This window comes from Manis pentadactyla, chromosome 17 (assembly GCF_030020395.1).
Source record: "Manis pentadactyla isolate mManPen7 chromosome 17, mManPen7.hap1, whole genome shotgun sequence".
NCBI lineage: Eukaryota > Metazoa > Chordata > Mammalia > Pholidota > Manidae > Manis > Manis pentadactyla.
Genome location: NC_080035.1, coordinates 22013296 through 22035048, shown reverse-complemented (window position 1 = coordinate 22035048; position 21753 = coordinate 22013296). Strand labels below are relative to the sequence as shown.

Sequence of the window (21753 nt, the reverse complement as noted above, 5' to 3'; positions counted from 1 at the left end):
TTCTGTTTCCCTACTATCCAGCACACCATGCACTGTGTGTCTGCGCTCCCTGTGCAGATGACTACTGCTGGGTATTTAGCAGTCCTGGGCTCCCACTCCCTCACCTCTCCGACTCCTCTCCTCCCACCAGTGGGCTGGGGTGGGGGGCATGCTTGGGTCCCACCAGGCCACGGCTTGTATCTGACCTGCTTCATGAGGTGCTGAGTTCTCGCAGATGTAGATGTAGCCTGACTGTTGTACTGTGTCTTCTGGCCTCTCTTTTAGGAATAGTTGTATTTGTATATATTTTCAAAAATATATATGGTTTTGGAAGGAGATTTCCGCTGCCCTACTCATGCCGCCATCTTGGCTCCTCCTGCATAGTAATTTTTGAAGCTCAGCAGTGTTATTGTTACTGGCCCATCAGTGTGTTTTAATTCTGGAATCCCTAATATGTTTAGTTTGGTCAAGGAATTCCTATATATATATATGTTAAATGCCTTTCATCTCCAGCCTTCAGGTGTAAGTGGCTCTTCCCATCACATGTATTGATAGAACACAGGAAAATAAGTTTAAGGCAAGAACTTGCGGACCCTCTAGACTTTTGTTCTTTGTGATACTTTCAATCCCTCACATCCCCAGTAAGGAAGCCCAGAGTCCTAAAAAGTGTTAATTTGGCATGTCAAGGACCTGTGGGTTTGCATTGCTTCTGTCTACTGTTAGGCCCATTTTCCCTAACTCTGACTTCAGTAATTTTGTATGTGTCAGGAGTGATTCTACTTCTCTGTGTTTGTGAAGAAAGTCAATTTATTACAAATTGGGACCTATTTTACTCACCCTCTAAACATATTGTTTCTTAGCAGTACTTCTGAGGTCTGCAGATAATGGAAAAAAACCTTTTCAGACCTTTCTGAATATATTTTAAAATATAATCCAGCATATTTTAGTATTGAACAAAAATTAAAGTTAAGATATGAAAGCTTTGCAATTTGTTGCTTCTGTATCCTGTTACCTTTTTAAATTTCAGTTTTTAAAAAATAATTCTATGTACTTTATTACTTAATTAAACCTTGTCATTTCATTGAAGCTTTCTTTTCATTCAGCATCCATCTGGATTCTTCATTTTTTCCTTTGAGGGATGGCTCTGGATTCTTCACAAAGGCAAGCAGGGCTTTTCTCTCCCTGCCATCAGTTTTAGGGGACATATTGCTTCTTCGGTATTGTCATACCAATAAATCATCCCAGATTACTTGCAGTCGTACAGTACTAAAGCATATCACGCATTTTAAAGGAAATGTGCTATTTTCTTTTCAATCAGATGAGCGATGTGAAGAGACTACGGCCACGGCTCAGTGCTATTCTCTTTAAGCTGCAGTTTGAAGAGCAGGTGAACAACATCAAACCTGACATCATGGCCGTCAGCACTGCCTGTGAGGAGATAAAGAAAAGCAAAAGCTTTAGCAAGTTGCTGGAACTTGTTTTGCTAATGGGAAACTACATGAATGCTGGCTCCCGGAATGCACAAACCTTTGGATTTAACCTGAGCTCTCTCTGTAAAGTGAGTTTGTTTTTTAAAAACACGTATATACTTGAACACTTTTTCTTAAATGTCAGCCCTGGTTACATTATTTAAATATTTTTATTTTGATGTGTTCATTATGAGGAACTAGAACTGAACCATGAAGCCACACCCAGAGTGAACTCAGCTAATTTATTCAACCTTTGAACAAAATCCAAATATTTTCTCTGATCTGCAAATCCAACTGAAGGGTTCTGTTTAATAGCAAAATTATGTCATAAACCTATGCTTTCTCAAACTAATGGAATGGCAAATCCAAATATTGCTGAAAATTATTTAAATATTTATTTAATTCAGGTACCAGGAAATGGAGTATATATTGAGAATTGCTTAGGAATACTACTACAGTTTTCACCTTTAACTATTTGAATGATTCTTTGCTTTTTTGATTTTTTAAGTGGACTGTAGGGAGAGAAAAGTGATGTTGCTTTATGTAAAGGGCAAATCATTATATTAGGAATAAATATACCTCATTGTCATTGATGATTTTGAAAAGTCATAATCATTGCCTCTATAATTTTAGAGGGTATAAAAATTGAGTAACTATAGAGATTTTTTCTTCTCCTGGATTCTTTCACAGGTTAAATTTCCTTCTGGAAAATATATTCAGTATTTTATATAACAGTTTTTTCCTAAGAATTGGGCTGTAGTAATAGTGCTTTATTGATCTGCTTACAACATATTCTTCTTCGTTACACATCACAAGAAAAGCTTTCTCTTGTTCTTGACCTGGTAAACTCTATACTCCCTGGTTAAGGAATTTGATTACAGGTTTCCCCGACTATCTGAAAGTTCACTTTTTGCCACTTCACTTTTATGAAAGACCTACGTTAGTGCTACCTGTTTCTGCTAACAACATAAATCCAAAGGGGATTTTTGCTTTTCCAAAATGGTAATTCTGCACTTTATACCATTTCAACTTAAGAAAGGACTTATAGGAATGCTCTACTTTCCAGTAAGCGGGGGAAACCTGTATTGGTATTGCCAGTTAGGGAAGGTGAAAGACCAAGTCAGTGTTAGCTGTGGGTTTACTGAATAGTTAATCTGTTGGTGCTTTCATGCCTTTTCTTACATGATTTCCCTGACATAAGCCTCTTCTAAGTCCATTGCCTTGTGAGATTCTCCCCTCTCCCACCTCTGTCATTTTATTTTTGTCTCCTTGTTTTCTTGTCTGCTATTATATTCAGTGAAGATCCCTGACAGGGGTGGTGCAATTCATAATAAATGTACTGACAACTTTGCACATTTATACAGTGCAGCTTCTGGTAAGGGCTTGACCTGATCATCTCATTTAATGTGCATGATTAATAATATCCTGGCATACATGGAACTCATATTTTTCACATGTATACCATTAGTTATGATTACGTTTTAATGGAGCTATATACAAAAAGTTATGGCTGCAGATTTCGGATTTAGAGAGAGGCTGGCTCAGCTAAGGGAGGGCAGTTAAGCTTTCAGAGAGGAGCAGGAGTTGGTGCTGGAACTGGATCTGGATCTGTAAGGATGAGTGGATGTTCACTGAGAGGGAAAGGCATTCTAAGCAAGTGTCAGCAGTTTGCCTAAAGGGTTTTCTCACTGCATGTGTGAGCACACCGAGTGATCCAGTACAGTTGTAGCCTAGATGAGAGAGGACTGGAGAAAATGGAAACAAGGTAGTAAATTGATCTAGATCATGAAGAGCCTCGACTGTTATGCCTTACGGTGCAGACTTTATGCAGACCTGGTAGTTCTGCAAGGCAAATAACTTCAGGATGTCTTGTAAGAAGATAATTCTAATAGCAGCATGGAAGGCAGTTAAAGCTGTACTGTCCAGTACTGTCACCATTAGCCACATGTGACTATTTAATTTCAATTAATTAAAATTTAAATACAAATTTAATTCCTCGGTCAGACTTGCCATATTTCAAGTGAATCTTTACATGTTGGCAGTTTAAATATAGCATGTTTCCAGCATTGCAGAAAGTTCTATCGGACAGCACTGGATTAGGGGGTTACAGTGGGGAGGGGCTTTGTGATTCGGGCAGAGGCTGGCAGGCATGTAGCACTTGACCCACAAGAGTGACAGAGGAAATAGAGCTGAGAAGATGAGGAAGGTAGTTTATATGGGGGGTGGTGAACAGTAAAGGGGCAGGAGTCAAAGATAACTCCTTGCTACCAACATGTTTGAAGTGGTTGCTCAAAAGAGAATGAGTTCAGGCTGTTATTATTTCCTTTCTCTTGTTTACTTCAGTGTCTTAAAAGGTATCTGAGTAAAGCTGCTTATTTAGAAACTATTGGAGTGTCCATTATGAAACAGGCACCGTGCTTTGAGATGATGGTGGTCCAAGCTGAGGTGTGACAAAAGGGTTTGAGGTAGAATGGAAGAGGGGTTGAAGGGCTGTGTACGCATTCACGGAGCATCTAGGGAATTGTCAGGGTGTGGTAATTATGAACTTGGAGGCTGACAGACGAGGAGGCAGGCAAGACTACCAGGTTCAGGCTTTTCCTGAGAAGACAAGCAAAGGGAGAAAGACAGGATGGAGGAGCAAGGTGGAGGAGACATCCTACAAATCCGGAGGGTGTTTCCTAGTGCTGGGTCTGTTCCTCTTTAATTTTTGCATCTTAGAACTGCAGTCAACTCACAAAAGTTGACAGAATGCCCTCCCTCGTGCCTTCCTCAAAAGAGAGCTGTTGGCAAGGGATCACGTCTGATTAATGAAGTGGAATAGCTTAATACAGTTCTTGGTGCATAGTAAATTCTCAAGTAGCTAAAATAGTTATTGAATGAGTGACTGCAATCAACCCAATACAGTGGACACAATCTTGTGGCTTTTATTTTTTATGTAGTTGAAAATAGACACCCTTTCATACTGATATACAGTAGATGATGCACAGTAATTTTTAAATATTTTGCAAAGGCATGCTGTTATTATTTTGCTATAATCTGCAAACTAGTTAATCTGTCTCCAGATTAATATAGTTGACTATTTTCTGCAATGATATTTTGATCATTTCTCTTAGAGGTTTCTGTTGTGCAAGTAACAAAATATATACTACAACTTCAAATTTTTATTAGCCTACATGTCAAGTTGAAAGCATATATTGAACAAGATGATATCTAATCATGTTTGTTATCAGAAGTAGCAGCTTAATTTTGACAATTGTGACTGAATTTTCACATTAAGTATAAAGCATTTGGTTTGATGATAAGTTCCCACACAAGGAATTTTATATTTATTCAACAGTAGAACGAGTAGAACATGCTATGAATATTATATGACATTTAATATTTGATATCCAACATCTTTACTTTTGAATACTCTTTATAAATTTCACTCAACTATGAAAAGTACATGAAAATTCATATTAATTGGTTAATGTTGTGATGTTTATAAATAATCACATGAATTGTGAATTCAGTATACATTACAGTTATACTTTAGGGACTATATATAATAAACTTTTAGGGGCCATATAATTTATTTGTATGTATTTATATCTGAGATGCCCAACTATAATAAGACTGAGTTCAGGGAGGAAAGGTATGTTTACTTTCCTTTATCCCAAAGATGTCATATGGTCTATGATAAATAACTCTAAAAGTAAAACATGAGATTATAAGGTAAACATACAGTAGAATCTATTAAGATGTAAATAAAAAATAAAGTAGATATATAGGATTGAAGGTTTCTGTTGGTAAAAATGAAGTGCAAACATGATCAGGCAACTTTTCATGAACTAAAAATCGTGGTTTCTCTTCTTAGCCAAAGCTGAACTTCACAAGAAATTTTGCATGTGTATCATTATAAAGGAAAAATATGTTGAGCAGTATTCTTTCAAAGAGCAAATGAATGAGTCAGTTTTACAAGGATAATTCTTTTGAAACCACCTGTCCCTCCGCAACCTCCCCCACTTCTTCCCCCTCAAATGTATTCTGCACCTCTTAGGGCCTGGCCCTGCAAGAGAACCCTTATAGTAGGATATCAGTGTGTTTTTCAGTTACAGTAATGATATTCCTAGTTTAAGTAAAATGATGTAGGTACCTTGGTTTCTGATGGCCTGGTTTTTTTTTTAGATGAAAATTGTATTTTAAGTAGTTTGAGATTGTATTCTTTTTTTTCAGGACCTGGTACTGATTAAATGCAAATCCATATAATTAGAAATATAATCAGTAAATGGTAGGTGTTTGCCTGACCAAAATTCCCACCTAGAAAAATTTATATGAAGTTAGTTTTGAAGCTAGTTCTTTTAGAGAACCTGTTGGTAGGGCCAAGAGTCCTGTCCACCCCACCCCACACACACCCAAGTTGATTCTAGTAAAAGAAAAGAGTTGACCCAATCATCTAAGTTCAACACCATGTTAAAATATACAAGATGATTTTAGCTGGTAAATTTTAAAAACGTGTTATGAATCCACATACAATGGCTGTAACACAATGTTTACTCATGTCTAATGAGATGTGATTTCTGAATAGTAAATAATCCCAATCAATGGTGTAGCTATAAAATGTATCTCTTTGTTCTAGGTAATTAAATAAACTATACTGAGATGGTAGATACATATTTTGGGAGAGTTTACCAACTGTTATAATGAATTTCTATCAGTATTCATGCACTTTTTTTTTGACAATTACAGACAAGTAACTATTGAGTCTATTATAAATTTATCCATGTTATCACTTTGTAAGAAACTTTCTGCGCTCTGTGGCAGTAGAATATGCAATGAGTTCATTTCAAAAGCAGTCATCAAAGGATGCGTAGTAATGGGGGTGAGGTTGAGAGTTACATGTTAAAAAGGATTGGGGTTGGCAGTCAAGATTGACTCTTGTCTATTTTCTTAACTTGATTTTGATATTTTTATCGGTTCATTTAAAAAAATTTTTTGTCTACTGCATGAAATTTGTGTCTGATCTCCTGTATATATATTTTTTATAAACACTGACTAACCCAAAGTAGAATAACTTCATCAAAGTTGTGATCGGGAAAGTTTTTAGGAAAAAAAAGTTTAATTTCTGTTTTCTTTAATCCTCTCAACAATTTTAGTGAGTGATATCTTGAAAATGTGAAAAGCTTTTCTTGTAGGACATTGATTCTCAGCTTGGAAGTAACCTGTGTCAGCCCCAAATCTGATCAGTTGCTTCAGCCCATGTGGATGGGGAGCCTGAGGAGTGCTGTTTTTTTTTCCAAAAGTCCCCCAGGTGATGTTAATGCACAAACTGAACTGAGAATCCCTTTATCTGCTTTCTGCCCTACTTCCTTATCCCAGGATGGAAAACCCCTCATTGGTGGCCTGGAACCAGCCAACCAACAAATATGCAAAAGTAAAACTTCACAATACAAGAAAAAAAAACCCAAAAATAGAAACAGCTCTACTTCTTCATTTAAGGATGAGTCGTGAGAATATTTCCAAAAACTGCTTTTCTTTCATGCCAAGCTGAGCACTATTCTGAAGAAATAGTGAAGAAAAGGAGTGTGAATCTGAGGCACACAGTGGAACTAGAGCAAGCCGTTGGCCACTATCCTGAGTTATTTTGCAGAGCTCTACATTACAGAGGAAGAGCTATAGTTTAGACTATAAAAGGCAGGAGACAAATACCTCTGCCTGTCACAGGCACTTTGTATTTTGCCTACCTATCACAGTCATACAGAAATACTGTGAATCTTTTTTTGTGAAATTGATTCTCCTGTATCACCTTTTCCTTTACTCTATGAAATTATTTTTAAGAAAGACCTCTGCCAAACAAATCCATTGTTCCTTCTGCATTCAGTATTTTAGAGGGATTTTTATTTCTTTATCAGATTGGCAAAATCACACCTGTAAATTTTGGCACCTTTTGAAAGTAAAGTACGTTTTGCCAAAGACTTGCAGATAACAAATGACATCCTTATTTTACACCCAGCCAACTAAACACTGAAAATACAAAGCAATGCAGAACTATTTAGAATTCTTAATGCATTTAACTGCTAGCATTTTCCAGGAAATATTTAATTGGCTTTACTAAGTAGTGTTTTTGATAAATTTTATGCACAGTACCTTTGTTTGTTTTCTCAATTGTATTAAACATTGTAAAATAGAATTATTCTTTTACTGGAATTATAAAAGTCACTGGCTTTGCTCATGAACAGTAAATACACTGCTTGTGTGCTGTCTTCTCACTGCTTTCATGACAAGCAGTGCTAATCTGTCAAACTTCCTTTCCTCTAAACATTCAGCCTTGGAATTCACCTTAACACCAAGCTTGTAGGCTGCTACTGCTCGTCAGAGGTAGCACCCACAATAAATCTTACCAACAGTTCCTAACATAGTCTGGTTTCCTGTTTTTGTACATTTTGTAAATGAAAAATCAAAAATTGGACACTATGCCCTGGTCCTTATACCCTACAAAGCTTGTTGTTTACCTCTCCTTTATTAAGGGTCTGCATTTTTTCTACATTTTTTGAGATCAGAAGCAAAACATGCAACATTATTATCAATACAGTAATACTTTGTCAATAGTATTTATGAACATTTGTTCTTAGGCGGCAGGGGTCTGGGAGTACAATAATGAATCATTGCAAACCAAAACCAATGACATTACAGGAAAGGGAAATTATAGATCAATATTTCTCATAGATGTAAAAATCCTTAATAAAATATTATAAATCAAAACCAACAATATATGAAGGATTACATACCACAACCAATGGGATTTATTCCAGGTTTGGAAGGCTAGTTCCGTATTTGAAAATTAGCTAGTGTAATCTTATCTACAGACTGAGGAAAAATCATTTGATCATATCAATATATGCAGAAAAGGCATTTAATAAAATCCAACATCCATTCAGGACAAAACCTCTCAACAGACTATAAATATGGAAAGGAACTTCAAGTTGGTAAAGAACATCTACAGAAACTATAGCTAGAATCATACTAAATGGTAAGAAACAATGTTTTCCCCTCAAGATCAGGAACAAGGAAAGGATATGCCATCTCACCATTCCTATTAAACATTGTCCTGGTAGCTTTAGCTAATGCAATAAGACAAGAAAAAGAAATAAAAGATATACAAGTTGAGAACGAATAGATAAAACTGTCTTTGCTCATGGGTGAAATGATTACCTTAGTAGAAAATTCCTGAGAATCAACCAAAAAAAATTTATTTTTGATTGGGATTGTATTGAACCTATAGATCAATTTGAAAGAAGTAGCATCTTAATATTGAATACTTCTTTCATTGAATGTGGAATACCAGTTTATTAGATCTTTTTAATTTCTTTCATCAATACTTTATAGTATTCCTTATCATAAGAATCTTGTATGTGTTTTGTTAGATTAGTTCCTGGAACTAGTAAGTGAATATAGCAAAGTGTCAGGATATGGGTTGACATAAAAAGTAAATCACTTTCCAAATACCAGCAATGAACAATTGGAATTTGAAATACAAACAATATCACTTATGTTAGTATACACAGAGAATACTTAGGCATTAATCTAACACTGAAGAAAAACAGAGTTGGAGAACTGATATAACCTGACTGAATACTGCTTGAAAAACTGTAGTAATCAAAATGTTGTACTGGAAAATAAGAAGAAAAAGACAGATAGTTCAGTGGGACAAAATAGCCCGGAAATAGACCCATACAGATATAGTCAAATCCTTGAAATAAAAAGCAATTCAGTGTAGAAAGAACAGTCTTTCAATGAAATGGTGCTGAAACAACTGATATATATACATGCCCCCACCAAAAAAAATCAAATACAGACTTCATGCCTTTCAAAAAAGTTAACTCTAAATGGATCATAGATCTAAATGTAATACACAAAACTATATAATTTACAGAAGATAGCATAAGAAAACCCAGGTGATCTTGGGTTTGTGATGACTTTTCAGATATAACACCAAACAGTATAATCCATGAAAGAAAATATTGGTACATTGGACTTCAGCAAAACTAAAAACTTCTGTTCTACTAAAGACACTATTAAGAGAGAAAAGATAAGCTACAGACTGGGAGCAAACCTTTGCAACAAAACACGTATCTGCTAAAGGACTTACAGCCAAAATATACAAAGGACTTCTGAAAACTCAACAGTAAGAAAAAAACTCAATAAGACATGATCGAAAGACCTGACCAGACACTTTACCAAAGAGGATTTACAAATGGCAAATAAATACATGAACATAGTCAATTGTTAGGTTGACTATTAAGTTGACTGTGTCATTAAGGAATTGCGAACTAAAACAATGAGACACCATGATACATCTATTAGAATGGTTAAAATCTAAAACACTGACATGACAACACTGAATGCTGACAAAGATGTGATGCAGTAGGAACTCTCATTCGTTGCTGAAGGGAATGCAAAATGGTACATCCGGTTTGGAAGACTGACAGTTATAAAGCTTACAAAGCTAAACGTAGATTTAATGTAGGATGCAGTTGGACACTCTTATTTGCCCAGGGAAATTGAAAACCTGCATGTAAATGTTCACTGCAGCTTTATTTATAATTTCCAAAACTTGGAAGCAACTAAGATGCCTTCAGTAGATGAATGGATTAACAAACTGTGATGCATTCATACAATGGAATATTATTCAACCATAAAAAGAAATTATCTCTCCAGCCAAGAAAGACATGGAGGAACTTTAAATGTATAGTAAGGAAAAGAAGCTAATCTGAAAAGTTACCTACTCTGATTCCAACTATATGACTTTCTGGAAAAGTAAAAAAATAAGTGGGTGGCAAGGTTGTGTGGAGGAGGGAGAAAAGAAGAGATGAACAGGTGGAGCATGGAAATTTTTTAGGGTGGCGAATCTATTCTGTATGACACTATTATGATAGTTACAACCTATTATGTATTTGTCAAAACCCGTACAACTGTAGAACCTAAAGAGTGAACTGCAAGTGTAAACTATGGCTCTTAGTTGATGATAATTTGTCAGTATTGGTGTGTAATTATAACAAATGTACCCACTAATGCAAATGTTACTAATAGAGTTGGTGTGTGTGTGTGTGGAGAAGAAATGAAAGGGAACTCTGTATTTTCTGTTCATTTCTTCTGTGAAGCTGAAACTGCTTTTTAAAAAAGTCTTAGTTAAAAAAAAGGTCAGAAAATTTTTAATTTAAAATTAATGTATTTTATCCACTTATGTTAATAACACTGAGCTGTTTTAAATGTCTCATGGAATGAGGGGCGATATATATAAACAGAACATTTATAGATACAATAGATAAGTCAAAATTTTACAAAAATGCAAAAATGTTTTTAACAGTGAAGTTTCTGTGTTCACTAAAATCCAAGAGAAGCATGTTAAAACCATAATTTAGGGAAACTGTATGTGGGGGGATATTGTAGAAACAGCTTGTTATAATTATACAAGTCCACATTATTTAAAGCATTTTCTTATTTAAGGTTTCAACTCATTATCATTCTAAAATGAAAATTAAGTAATAAATACAAGTTGTTTTATATATGAATGCTATAAATAATTTAATATCTTTTTTACCTAATATCTATTGCTATCTTTAAGAATCATTAAAGCAGTTTTTATTGTAGGATTAATGGTTATGGCAGTGACGTAGATGGTGATAAGCATCTTGTTTTATTTATATCAAGGTTTTAATTTCCATTCATTTTAGAGGGAAAACCATTCTTTTTGAAAAATTTGATCTGCATAGTGATTATTTAAAAAATGTATTTATGCATATTAAAAAACATCCAGTCTATAATTGTGGCTGGTTTCACTAGGGAGTTTTTACTGGCACGTTGACTCTGAGCTTCCTGTCTGAGCAAACATAAATTCTTTAACAGTATTTACACATCCATTTTCCTGTGGATTCCTTTAGCTTACATTTAGACATTTAGAGATGCTATTTCATACATATAAAAATCACTTTATTCTGTATCGGGTTTAAGATGGAATGTGATGTTAGTAAATGTACTTGTTTAAGTCTGTTAAAGGTTGAACTTTACAGGTATATTTTCATCTAACCATGTGTAAATAATATTTTGTAAGCACTAATCTATTAGTAATATGGAAACACTTGCTATTTGATAAGATTCAGGAGGCATTTTATTAATTTTATAGATAAAAGGATATAAAAAAAAAACACATGCCCTCAGAACTAGAAATGCCCTGAGGTGTAAAGCGCGTCTGTTTTCAGAGGCTTTCCAGGCTGCAATTGGGTTATGTGGCTTCAACATTTTAAATTGCATAAATACTCTTTTGTTGTTTACTACCTTTTCAGTCCATTGTGTTTTGAAAATTTTATTTTGATACATAATAAGCTAGACATCATAATAAGCAAAAATAATGAGATTTTTGTAGCAGAACTATTTTGTAGTGGCTAAGAGCTGTGGATTCACAGATGTGAATCTTAGTTCTACTGGACAGTAGCTATGTGATCTGGTTTATACTACATGATCTCTCAAAACTCTCTTTTCCTTGATAGTTGGTATAATACTTGTTCCTTCCTCCTGGGATGTTGGGTGTTTTAAACACTAAACATATAGTTTTTGGCTAGTCCATTTCTCATAGTAAGTGCCCCATAAATAAGACCTGGTGTTATAAACAGTATTAGTAGTACTATTCACAAGTTAGGGTCTTCTAGAATGTTCATGGGATGGTTACAGATTCTTATAATTTTGTCATTTTTATGGTGTGTAGCAATGTCTACAACATCTAAAGAATCACTGCTGTTTTGATGCATCCTTAGATAACAGGAACATCATGGGGAACAGAGTTACTACGTTGAACAGTGTTCTTAAAATATAAGTGTCATTAGTCAAAGAGTTCAGAGGTCTTTGGATTCTGAAGATCACCAAAAAGATACTTAATTTTTATTTTAGGTATTTTCTTCCTTACAATGAAAACTATGAAGTATTTTTAAATGTCCAAATTGTGCTGAATACCTTAAAAATCCAAAACTTTGCATTATAGCTACAAAGCAGTTCTACTCCAGACTGACAACTAGGCCATGATTTATTACAGGATCTTCTTTTAACATTATTTTGTCTGGAATGAACAGAGTAGTTGAAGAAACTCCATCCATCTTTTTGTTTATTTGACATCTCTGCTGCGTTAAATGTACCTTACAAAAACAGTATATGAATAAGAAATTCTACTTAACAGTGATGATTACTCATCAGTAAGATACATCTCTTGACAATAACACAAAAGGAATCCTGTCAAGCAATGTCTGTTAAAATTTAATAAAGCATATTTTTTAAACCTAAGTAAACTTCTAGAGCAAATATTTTAGCTTCAGTTTCTCTCCTGAATGCTAAAGAGTTAGCATTACAAAGTGCACTCAAGTGACCTGTCCTTTTCTTTTCAACAAAATTAGTACTATCTCCCAAGCTCTCCTTGTTCTTACTCAATTGCTGATTGTGTCTGTATGAGTAATTAATAGAAATAGAAATGTGCCCTTTTTTAGTTGTTCATATTTATCAGAAAAGTAAAAAAAAAAAAAATTGAGCAAGATGAGGACTTTGATAAGTATATTTTGTTGTGTTTGCATGCTTTTGGAAAACTGCTTTTTTTCTTTGCTTTTTTTCTAAAATGATTTGGGGGAAGGAGAGAGGGAATAGAGCAACTGACACAGAAAGAATACCTTGGCAGCATTGTACAGTTTCCCTGAGAATGTTAAGACCTGCAGGAAGAATCTCTGCCCTGGGATTTAGAGGCACATAATTTTTAAATGAGACACTGCAGTATCAACAGCCACTGTCTATATTTCTTAACTGAACTTCTTATCGTTTATTAAGATTAATTTCAAATTTATTTATTTGGAAATTTGAGGGTTTTTTTTTTAGTCTCACAATTATTAAATATAGACTTTGGAAAGATGAGAGAATTTTGTTTCCATTTACTATTCAGGGAGTACACTTCCTAATATTAGACTTTAACCAATATGCTACTTGCTAATCAGTTATGTTTTCAGTAATACAGCCAGCATAGGATTCTCCTCCATAAATTAGTGTTTAACTTTATGATGTCTTTGAAAAACTTAAATCTCTGTTTGCCTGTATACGTAACATTTATTCAACTGGTAGGTGCTATAAACTATAGTATGTTCTAGGATTCTAACTGAATTCTAGATCGTGAATAAAGATCATGTTTGATCCAGTTGGTTATTGGTGGGTCATGGAGATTTCTTTGTATTAATCTTAGCAGTTGCTGGCTGTTCAACTACATCACAAATAGTACTGGAAAGCTCTTTTCAGGCTTTACAAATTATAGAGGTAGATGGTACTTGGGTTAATCAACATTTCATACAAGCTGTGTATCTAGTTTATTCACGTGAAAGGAACCTGCTAAGGAAGGGTGTTGACTAGTGACCATCTGGAGCTGAGAGTCCCCGGAAGGGACAGTGTTCCCAGGGAGTCGTGGCTGTAATGGGGTAGAAGGGGAAATAGAAGAGTTCGCTATTAAGGTGCTTTAAAAAAATAACAAAAACAAAGACTACTTTTATGCTGACTCTTGATTGTACAAGAGAGAACTACCGTACACATGAAAGCTTGCTGCTTTTATGCTGGCCTTACCTGTTAAGCACGAGAGTGTGAGTGACACTATATAGAGTTGAAAAGTTTCATAAATCGGATTAACATTCTCAGTATATGCGAAAACTGAAAGGTAGTAACTGACTAAAGCACACACAAATAAATTCTGATTTGAAATTATAATTAGGTCTCTTCATTTTTTGTAATCTTTTCAAAAATTAGATTTTGCTTTATCTACTAACTATAATATATTCTTAATATTTTTGGAGTAGAGAATGAATGCAGAGTTCCCTTTTCCTGTCCAGTTCCCTCTTCTTATTTTACCTGTGTGAAAACTGAGGTCCAGTAAATTGCCTCAGGCCATGTAACTAGTTAAAGGCTTGTTTTAGCATTACCAGGTCATCCATAGGTGTTAGTAGCAATTAATCTAGCTTGTAATCGAGTCCTTTTTTGAGGACTTTGTCAAAACGGATGGGTTTTGTGATGTATGTTCCTTTTAAAAGGCATGAAATAATGGATTGTGTTTGATGTAGTTTTTAAAGTGCCAGGAATTATTCTTCTGGTTTGCATGTTGAATAAGCCAATGTAGCATTTGAGCCTATTATATGATTGATCATGTGGAAGTCTGTCTAGGAGGGTAGCTGTATGTTTCCAGGGATACGATGGTTTTTGGATTAGTTAAGTAATGTGTGTTGATATATGTGGTGGCACAGAATCTGTCTGCCACTGTCAGATATTGTTACCTGTCGTTTGATATTTTTCTGATAATGATACAATGTTTAATGATGTATAATTTGAAAAAATTATGGACATACGTGTATGTGTGTGTGTGTGTATACCTATTTTAAAATAGGAAATTACTGGAAAGGAGGCAAGTAGATAAGGTTGTGCACAGTTGGGTATGCCAAGAATTTCTGGCTCTGAATTAAATCCTCATACTGAAACAATGATTTTTTTCCCCTTATACATGTATCTGCTCTGAGTGATTACCCAGTTGTAGGAAACACTAACAGATTACATATTTGCCCTGTGTTCACACCGAATACTGCCTACCCCCAGTCACTACACAAAAATATCTTACATACCTTACTGTTTTTACTTGCAAAGCACAGATATACATATAGTACAGAAACAAATATACAGTATATGTGTGATTTTACAATTTTATAGGTGCAAACAGGAAGAAAAATCCTGAAGAAGAAGCTCCTTAGCTAATAGTAATGAAAAAAGTCAGGAAACCCTGTTTTGCGCCTGTATAAATCCAAGTCCTTTCTGGGCATTTCCACTTGAATGTTACTTAAAAGCTTCAAATTTTACTTATCCAAAGCTGAAAGAGTTCTCCTCTTTGCCCACCCCACTCAAATCTGCTTCTCAGACTTGCTGTCCAGTTCCAGTTAAGGGCATCATCACCTGGTTTTCCATGCCCACCGTGTCCCATTCTCTCCATTCCCAAGACTGACTGCTTTCCCGCCTGGATTACTGGAACAGCTCTTTCAGTTACCCTTTCTGCTTCTGTTCTCACCCATACTCTAATCTGTCCACACTGCGCTCGGGGGAACTCTCTAAAATGTACATCCGATCATCTTCAATCCAGTTTAATGACTCCAATTCTTATGGATCAAAATCCTATTTCCATTGTGTGGTATACCTTCCCTTTTATTTTCTGGTCTTTTCCTGTCTTCTAGATTGATATCTTTCTACTCTCCCTGCTTGGTATCCCCAACACCCACTTTTATTCTGGAGTCACTCTTAACTCCTCGAATGCACCATTTCCTTCCTCATCTATGACCTTTCTCATATGCTGCTCCATCTGCCTGTGTCACTGCACTTTTGAATTTTTCCTTTCCTAACCTAATCCCATACAGCATCCTTCCACCAATATTCAGTTCAGATGCCCTGTCCTCCTAGGTGTTCATGATTATTTTTACTATTCTGTTTGTCACCCAGGGTAAATACTTGCTTTTTGTTTTCTTTTACACTCAATAGCTTTTTGAGGATAACTGTGTCTTCTTATTTGTTGTATCTCCAACTCCTACAGTATCTATTAGGCATTGTATAAATACATGCCAAATGGAAAATGAACAAATGCCCAGGTTCATGTATTCCTATTATAGAGACTTTCAGATTATTTTGTTTTCCACTTATTTACCACATATTTTTACCCATAAAATGTTGCATATTAGATTGGATTAAATGTATTCTGCCTTTTTAATAAATATTAATGATCTTGATCAAACAACAATACCTGAAGAGCAGCTTTCCAGGTTTAAATATTTGCTTTTCAAAAATAGAATTAACTAATTTTACAACTCACTTATTTCTTATCTACCAAATACAGTATTGACATTATTTCAGTGGGCAGATTATTGAAATATTTTTTACCGTTTTTTTTTTTTTTTCCCCCTCTCTTATTCTGTTTAGCTGAAGGACACAAAATCAGCAGATCAGAAAACAACACTACTTCATTTTCTGGTGGAAATCTGTGAAGAAAAGTATCCTGAGATCCTGCATTTTGTGGATGATTTGGGTCATTTGGACAAAGCTAGCAAAGGTTTGTGCTTTTACAGAGAACATTTCACTGCTCTGGTTTTTCAGTTCGTACTTAAGGACAGAAAATGATGGCCTTTTGTTTGAATGTACTTGCTAGTTTGTCCCATGTTTTGATACTGAATGTGGCATTTTAAAAATAGAAAGTTGTAGGATATTTGTTTTATGAGTCATCAGTACTGGAGCTCTGAGGTTTTTTGATTAGATTATGAGGCTCCGTACTCAAAAATAAATTGTTCTGCAGTGTAAACCTTATGAGTACTTGCCAGCCCCACCTTCTGCTGCTAAATAAGCCTCCTCCACATGTTACTTTGATTCAGTTGCAGGCACAAGCACTTGGGGACTATTATGTATCTAACCTGAGCACCAGTAAACAATGTCCCCCATCTGCCTAATTTCTTAATCTCTCTCTTCCCACTTTCCAAGTGGAGCCTGCGTTCTTTATCCTAATAGAGACCAAACTGCACGAGATCATTTCATTCCTTCCTAATATCCAAATTTCAACCTGCTTCTAGCCTCTACTGTGGGTTTAGATTAGGTTCTAAAGGGTCATATAGAAAAAACTGGACCTATTATTAATAGTTGACTATAATATGGTTTAAATGTAATTTTTTGGCCACCAGAAGAATCCAGTTTTCATTCATTTATTACATTGATTCTGTGGAAAAAATTTTACTTGTTCCAACAACCTACACATTTGTAAGATTATATATAAAAGTATGAATATACTTTTTGGAAGACACCTCACTTGAAATGGTGAAATATCTATTTTTGTGTGTGTTGACCACTGGTCATTAGTAATGCCAAACTATTTTTGTAGTGTGTTTATTTCTGTCTTAAAATTGGAATTTGTCAACTTGGAGAAGGATACTTTTTCTATATTACAGTTAATACCCCTTTTAAAAAATCACTTTTCTCATTGCCTATCCACCTTAAATTGTTTTAGTTGCACTTTATCTTCAGAGAGGCAATGCGATTAGATGAGATATCCTTTGAAATTTTTTTCTGAAATGTATGTTTCTTTGAAATGTGTGTCTCATACAGCCTTTTGCGTGTGTATGGTAGGGGCAAGGTTGAAAATAGTCTGGATCTTGAAGACCAAAAGTAAACTTTATACTTTTCACTCCTGCAACCTAATATAATAATGATATTAGATTTACTTTGCCCTTGTGTTACCTTAAACTCTCCTTGGTATAAGAAGAGAATGTCTACATTTAAGTGTAAATGTTTTAATGGAGTTTAAGAAGGGAAAATGACCCAAATTATTTTCTCATATTAAAATAGTGTGAGATAGAGCAAAAGGGCATGGAGAAAAAAATATTAAAAATAACGCAATACTATTCAAAATAGGTTTTAAGTGATTGATTCATTAACTCAGGGAAGGCTTCTTCCCTAAAATATGATTACTGAAATTTTAGAATAAAATTTGAAAACAAAATGAGAGAGAATTGAAAACGGTGTTCTTGATGAATGGTAAGCCTGATAAGTAAGAGTAGTAAATGAAAAAGTGGTGCAAAGTGCCTTGACATATAGAGGAAGTTCTTTTTCTGGGGAAAAGATAAGTTGAGTAGTTACTTATTTATACCAACATTAAGTCTTCAGCAAGAATTACATCATTGCAAGTCTTTTCTGATTATAGCAGTTTGGATTTCTGACCACCTCACCCTCTTTCCTACTAGTTCTAAAAGCGAGCAGCAAGCTGGAACATACTTCCCTTTCAGGTATTTTTTTATGACAGAATTAATTTTCTAGCAGTATTGCTAGAAATTAAATTTTTAAATGTCTTTTATCTTGCCTCATTTGTACTTAAAATTCTGTATAAATGTTGCAATATTTTGCTTTGGAAAAATACTTAACTCTCATAAGGGTTTGCAGAGTTGTAGCTTGGTAATTAGATTCTTCTGTTTTCTTTTTTGGTGTTTCTGTGGGGCATCCTGAAGCCTTCGGGTTTTTTGTTTCCATCTGTTACAGGGCAGGCATGCATATGTGTGTGGGTCAGCAGATACCGTTAATGTGATTCACAGAGAGCAGCCAACTTCATATTTGCAATAGAAGAGCCATCACTGATATTTTTTAATAGTGTAGCTGATTGTTGAGCATTATTTCTTTTTATGATTATATTACCCTATTAATGAATGAGATTTTAGAGGAATAAATGTAATGTTTTGGATGAAATAAGTGTGCTTGCTTTGGAGAATTTCAGGGCTTTTGTATATCATTTTTTATATCATTTGTATATCATTTAAAAGTATCCAGATTTGAAACCTCCTCAGTGAGCTATTACATAAATTAAAAACTACCTTTGCTTTTGAGACATAGCAAATCCTGGCCATTAGGTGCTCCTGGATCAGCAGGAGGATCTTTCATGCAACTAATGAGCCTACTTGTGTGACAGTTTTCAAAAATATGCTTCATTAGGGCTGCTGCTTTTCTAAGAGGTAATGGTTTACAGCTTTTCTGTTGTTTTTCAGTGAAAATATTTTGGATCATTATTGCATTTCTGTACACAGTTGAAATTTTTCTTTCTGGACTTCTTTGGGTTGAATACATTTTTCCCTTGTCTGAACAGTTGAAATTAATGGACTCTAATCTATGAAGGTTTTCTTGATTATTTCATAATAACCCAATTCAATATTAAGCTGGAATGGTATTTTATTAAGAGTAGTGAAATATTATAAAAGGGGATTTCATGGGTGTACCAAAATAAAACCAAGGTAAGTCTGTAGTGTCATTTTGTTTAACCTTGTCTTTTTAGGGTTATCATATCTCTACCATGTATTTCCATTCTACCCTGGATAAGTCAACTTTAAGTTCTAGAAATGGCATGGTAGTCAAGACCGTAACTCCCTTATTCACTCATTCATTTAATAAGCATGTGTTGTGTGATTACTGTGTTTCAAAAATTGTTCATCTTGTTGCTGGTCCAAGGTATCGTGAGTGTCTTAGTGAAACCTAGGGTCTCTCACTGACGCCTGGCTTCTCTCCCTCCTACTTTCAATGTCCTTTACTTGCACATCCTCTTCTGGACAATGTCTAAGTATTGCTGTTACTAACCTAATGCTGAGCCCTTCCCTTTTTTTACCTTCTTATAATTTCTCCTTAGGTGATTGCTTCAGTTTGCTAGGACTTAAGTACTATCATTACATTATGGCTTTTACAGATTTCTCAGACTCCGTGCTAGGCACCACACCTGTATATCCAACAGTTTACTTGCCATCTACAGTTGTACTGCAGTAGGTACATCACAATAGGCCTTAAAATGTAGCTCTTGATTCCTATACCCTTCACCTCTCCTTCTCAAACTGTTTATTTGAGAAAATTCTTCTTGGCACCCTTTCTTCTGATTTTCTTTTTCTTATTTGCCCTGTACCTGTACAGCCTTCAACATCTCAACTGAGAGCTGTGTAGCAGATTCTAAGTTAAATCTAGGGGAAGTGATGGGGAACCTAGAATGTTGTCTAGTTTTCTCCATCATCAATAACTTAAAGCAATTGTCACCTTCTCTTCATTGTTTTTCCTGGTCCTTATTAGGTACCTCACCTAAGTTTCTGTGTACTCCTCTCTTTCCTTAAGGATAAATTCATTGATTTTACAGAAAATCTTAGACCACTATTTAAAAACTACTATTCTAGATTATAAACTATTCCTAGAACTGCTGGGAATGAATTAGCTTCCAGAAAAAGGACAATATTCAGTGTATTATTAGAGTGGATTAATGACTGCCCATTTCTGATTGTTTTTACTTTTTTCCATCTCCACATTTTTAGCTTTCTGGAGCATTCTTTGATATATTTGATTTTTGCTCTTTCCATTTTATAGACCTCTCAGCTTTTAAGACTATTTGTTTGATTTTAACTAGTAATTCCTTGGTCTGACCCAAATATTTGTCTACTCAAATACATCTCCTAGTTTCCAATTCCTCATGACTTTCTAACATTTTATGGTAAATGCCTTACTAAATACCAAATGTTTATCTTTTATTCACCTACTGTGAGCACTTAGAGTGCTTAATTTCCAGGTGGCTGCCACCTGGAAATGCATAATGTTTGAAAATTTCAAATTCACCTGCTATAATAAGCAGAAAGCATTTTCAAAGGCCTCCATTAACCTCTTTATGCTATAGACTTCCAAAAATGCCAATTAAAATTTATTGGCAAGTTTAATATGTATTTTAAGCATTTATTATAAATACATAAAAGTATTTATTATGTAACAGAATTAACAGCGTAACTAACATTGTCTTAGTTGGAACCATTATGTCGTGGAGGTTATAGGTTGGAACCTCTTAAGCTTTTGAGATAAATAATTCATTTGGTGTTTCAGATCAGCTGTAGGATATTAGAGTTATACAAAAATATACTTTAGCATTCATTCTTGCCAGTGCAGTGAAATGATTTTAAAGGACACACTGTTGGTGGTGGGGGTATTTATAATAAAATAATTTAGATAGACAAAACAGCCATGTAGGATATTTCTTTGAAGGAATTGTCAATAAAGAGCACAGGAATATATTTTGTTATGGGCTGAATTCTATCCCCCTATGTTGAAGTCCTTCATTCATTAAAGCCCTAACCCTTAGCACCTCAAATGTGAGTATATATAGAGGGAGAGATCAGGTCTTTAAAAGGGTGATTAAGGTAAAATGAGGCTCTTAGGGTGGGTCTGATCCAATCTGTCCTGTGTTCTTGTAAGAAAAGGAAATTTGAACAGACAGATGCCAGGGAGGCATGTGCACACCAGACTGACCGTGTTAAGAACACAGCAGAAGGTGGCCATCTGCAAGCTAAGGAGAGAGGCTTCAGGAGAAACCCAGCTTACCGACACCTTGATCTTGGACTCTAGAACTAGGAGGAATAAATTTCTGTTGTGCTAGCTACACAGTGAGTGGCATTTTGTGAAGGCAGACCTAGCAAACTAATAGAATAACTTTAGAGGTTTTTCTTGCCTAGAGTTTTTTGGCTGTAGAGTAGAAGAGCCTTATGCTGAATGATATTTTACTTTATCATTTGAAGAAACAGTCATAGACCTGCTTTGCTGGATGTTCACTAGTTAATCAGTTTAGGGATATCAAAGGTTCTTGTACAAACCATGAATTATCACATAATTTTAGATAATTAAAAATATACCTCAATTCCTTTTTTGAATACACATGATCCATAAATTGGTACATGTATGAGTAAAT

At 35.0% G+C, this 21753-nt stretch overlaps 1 protein-coding gene across 1 annotated transcript in view; it reads left to right on the top strand.

The window, feature by feature from the left end:
• Positions 1-21753, top strand: part of DIAPH3 (diaphanous related formin 3) — a 536969-nt gene that overhangs the window by 311218 nt on the left and 203998 nt on the right. The window contains exons 21-22 of the mRNA XM_057494450.1: positions 1298-1537; positions 16446-16575. Of these exons, the coding sequence (XP_057350433.1) occupies positions 1298-1537; positions 16446-16575 (370 nt within the window). The remainder of the gene's footprint in view (positions 1-1297; positions 1538-16445; positions 16576-21753) is intronic.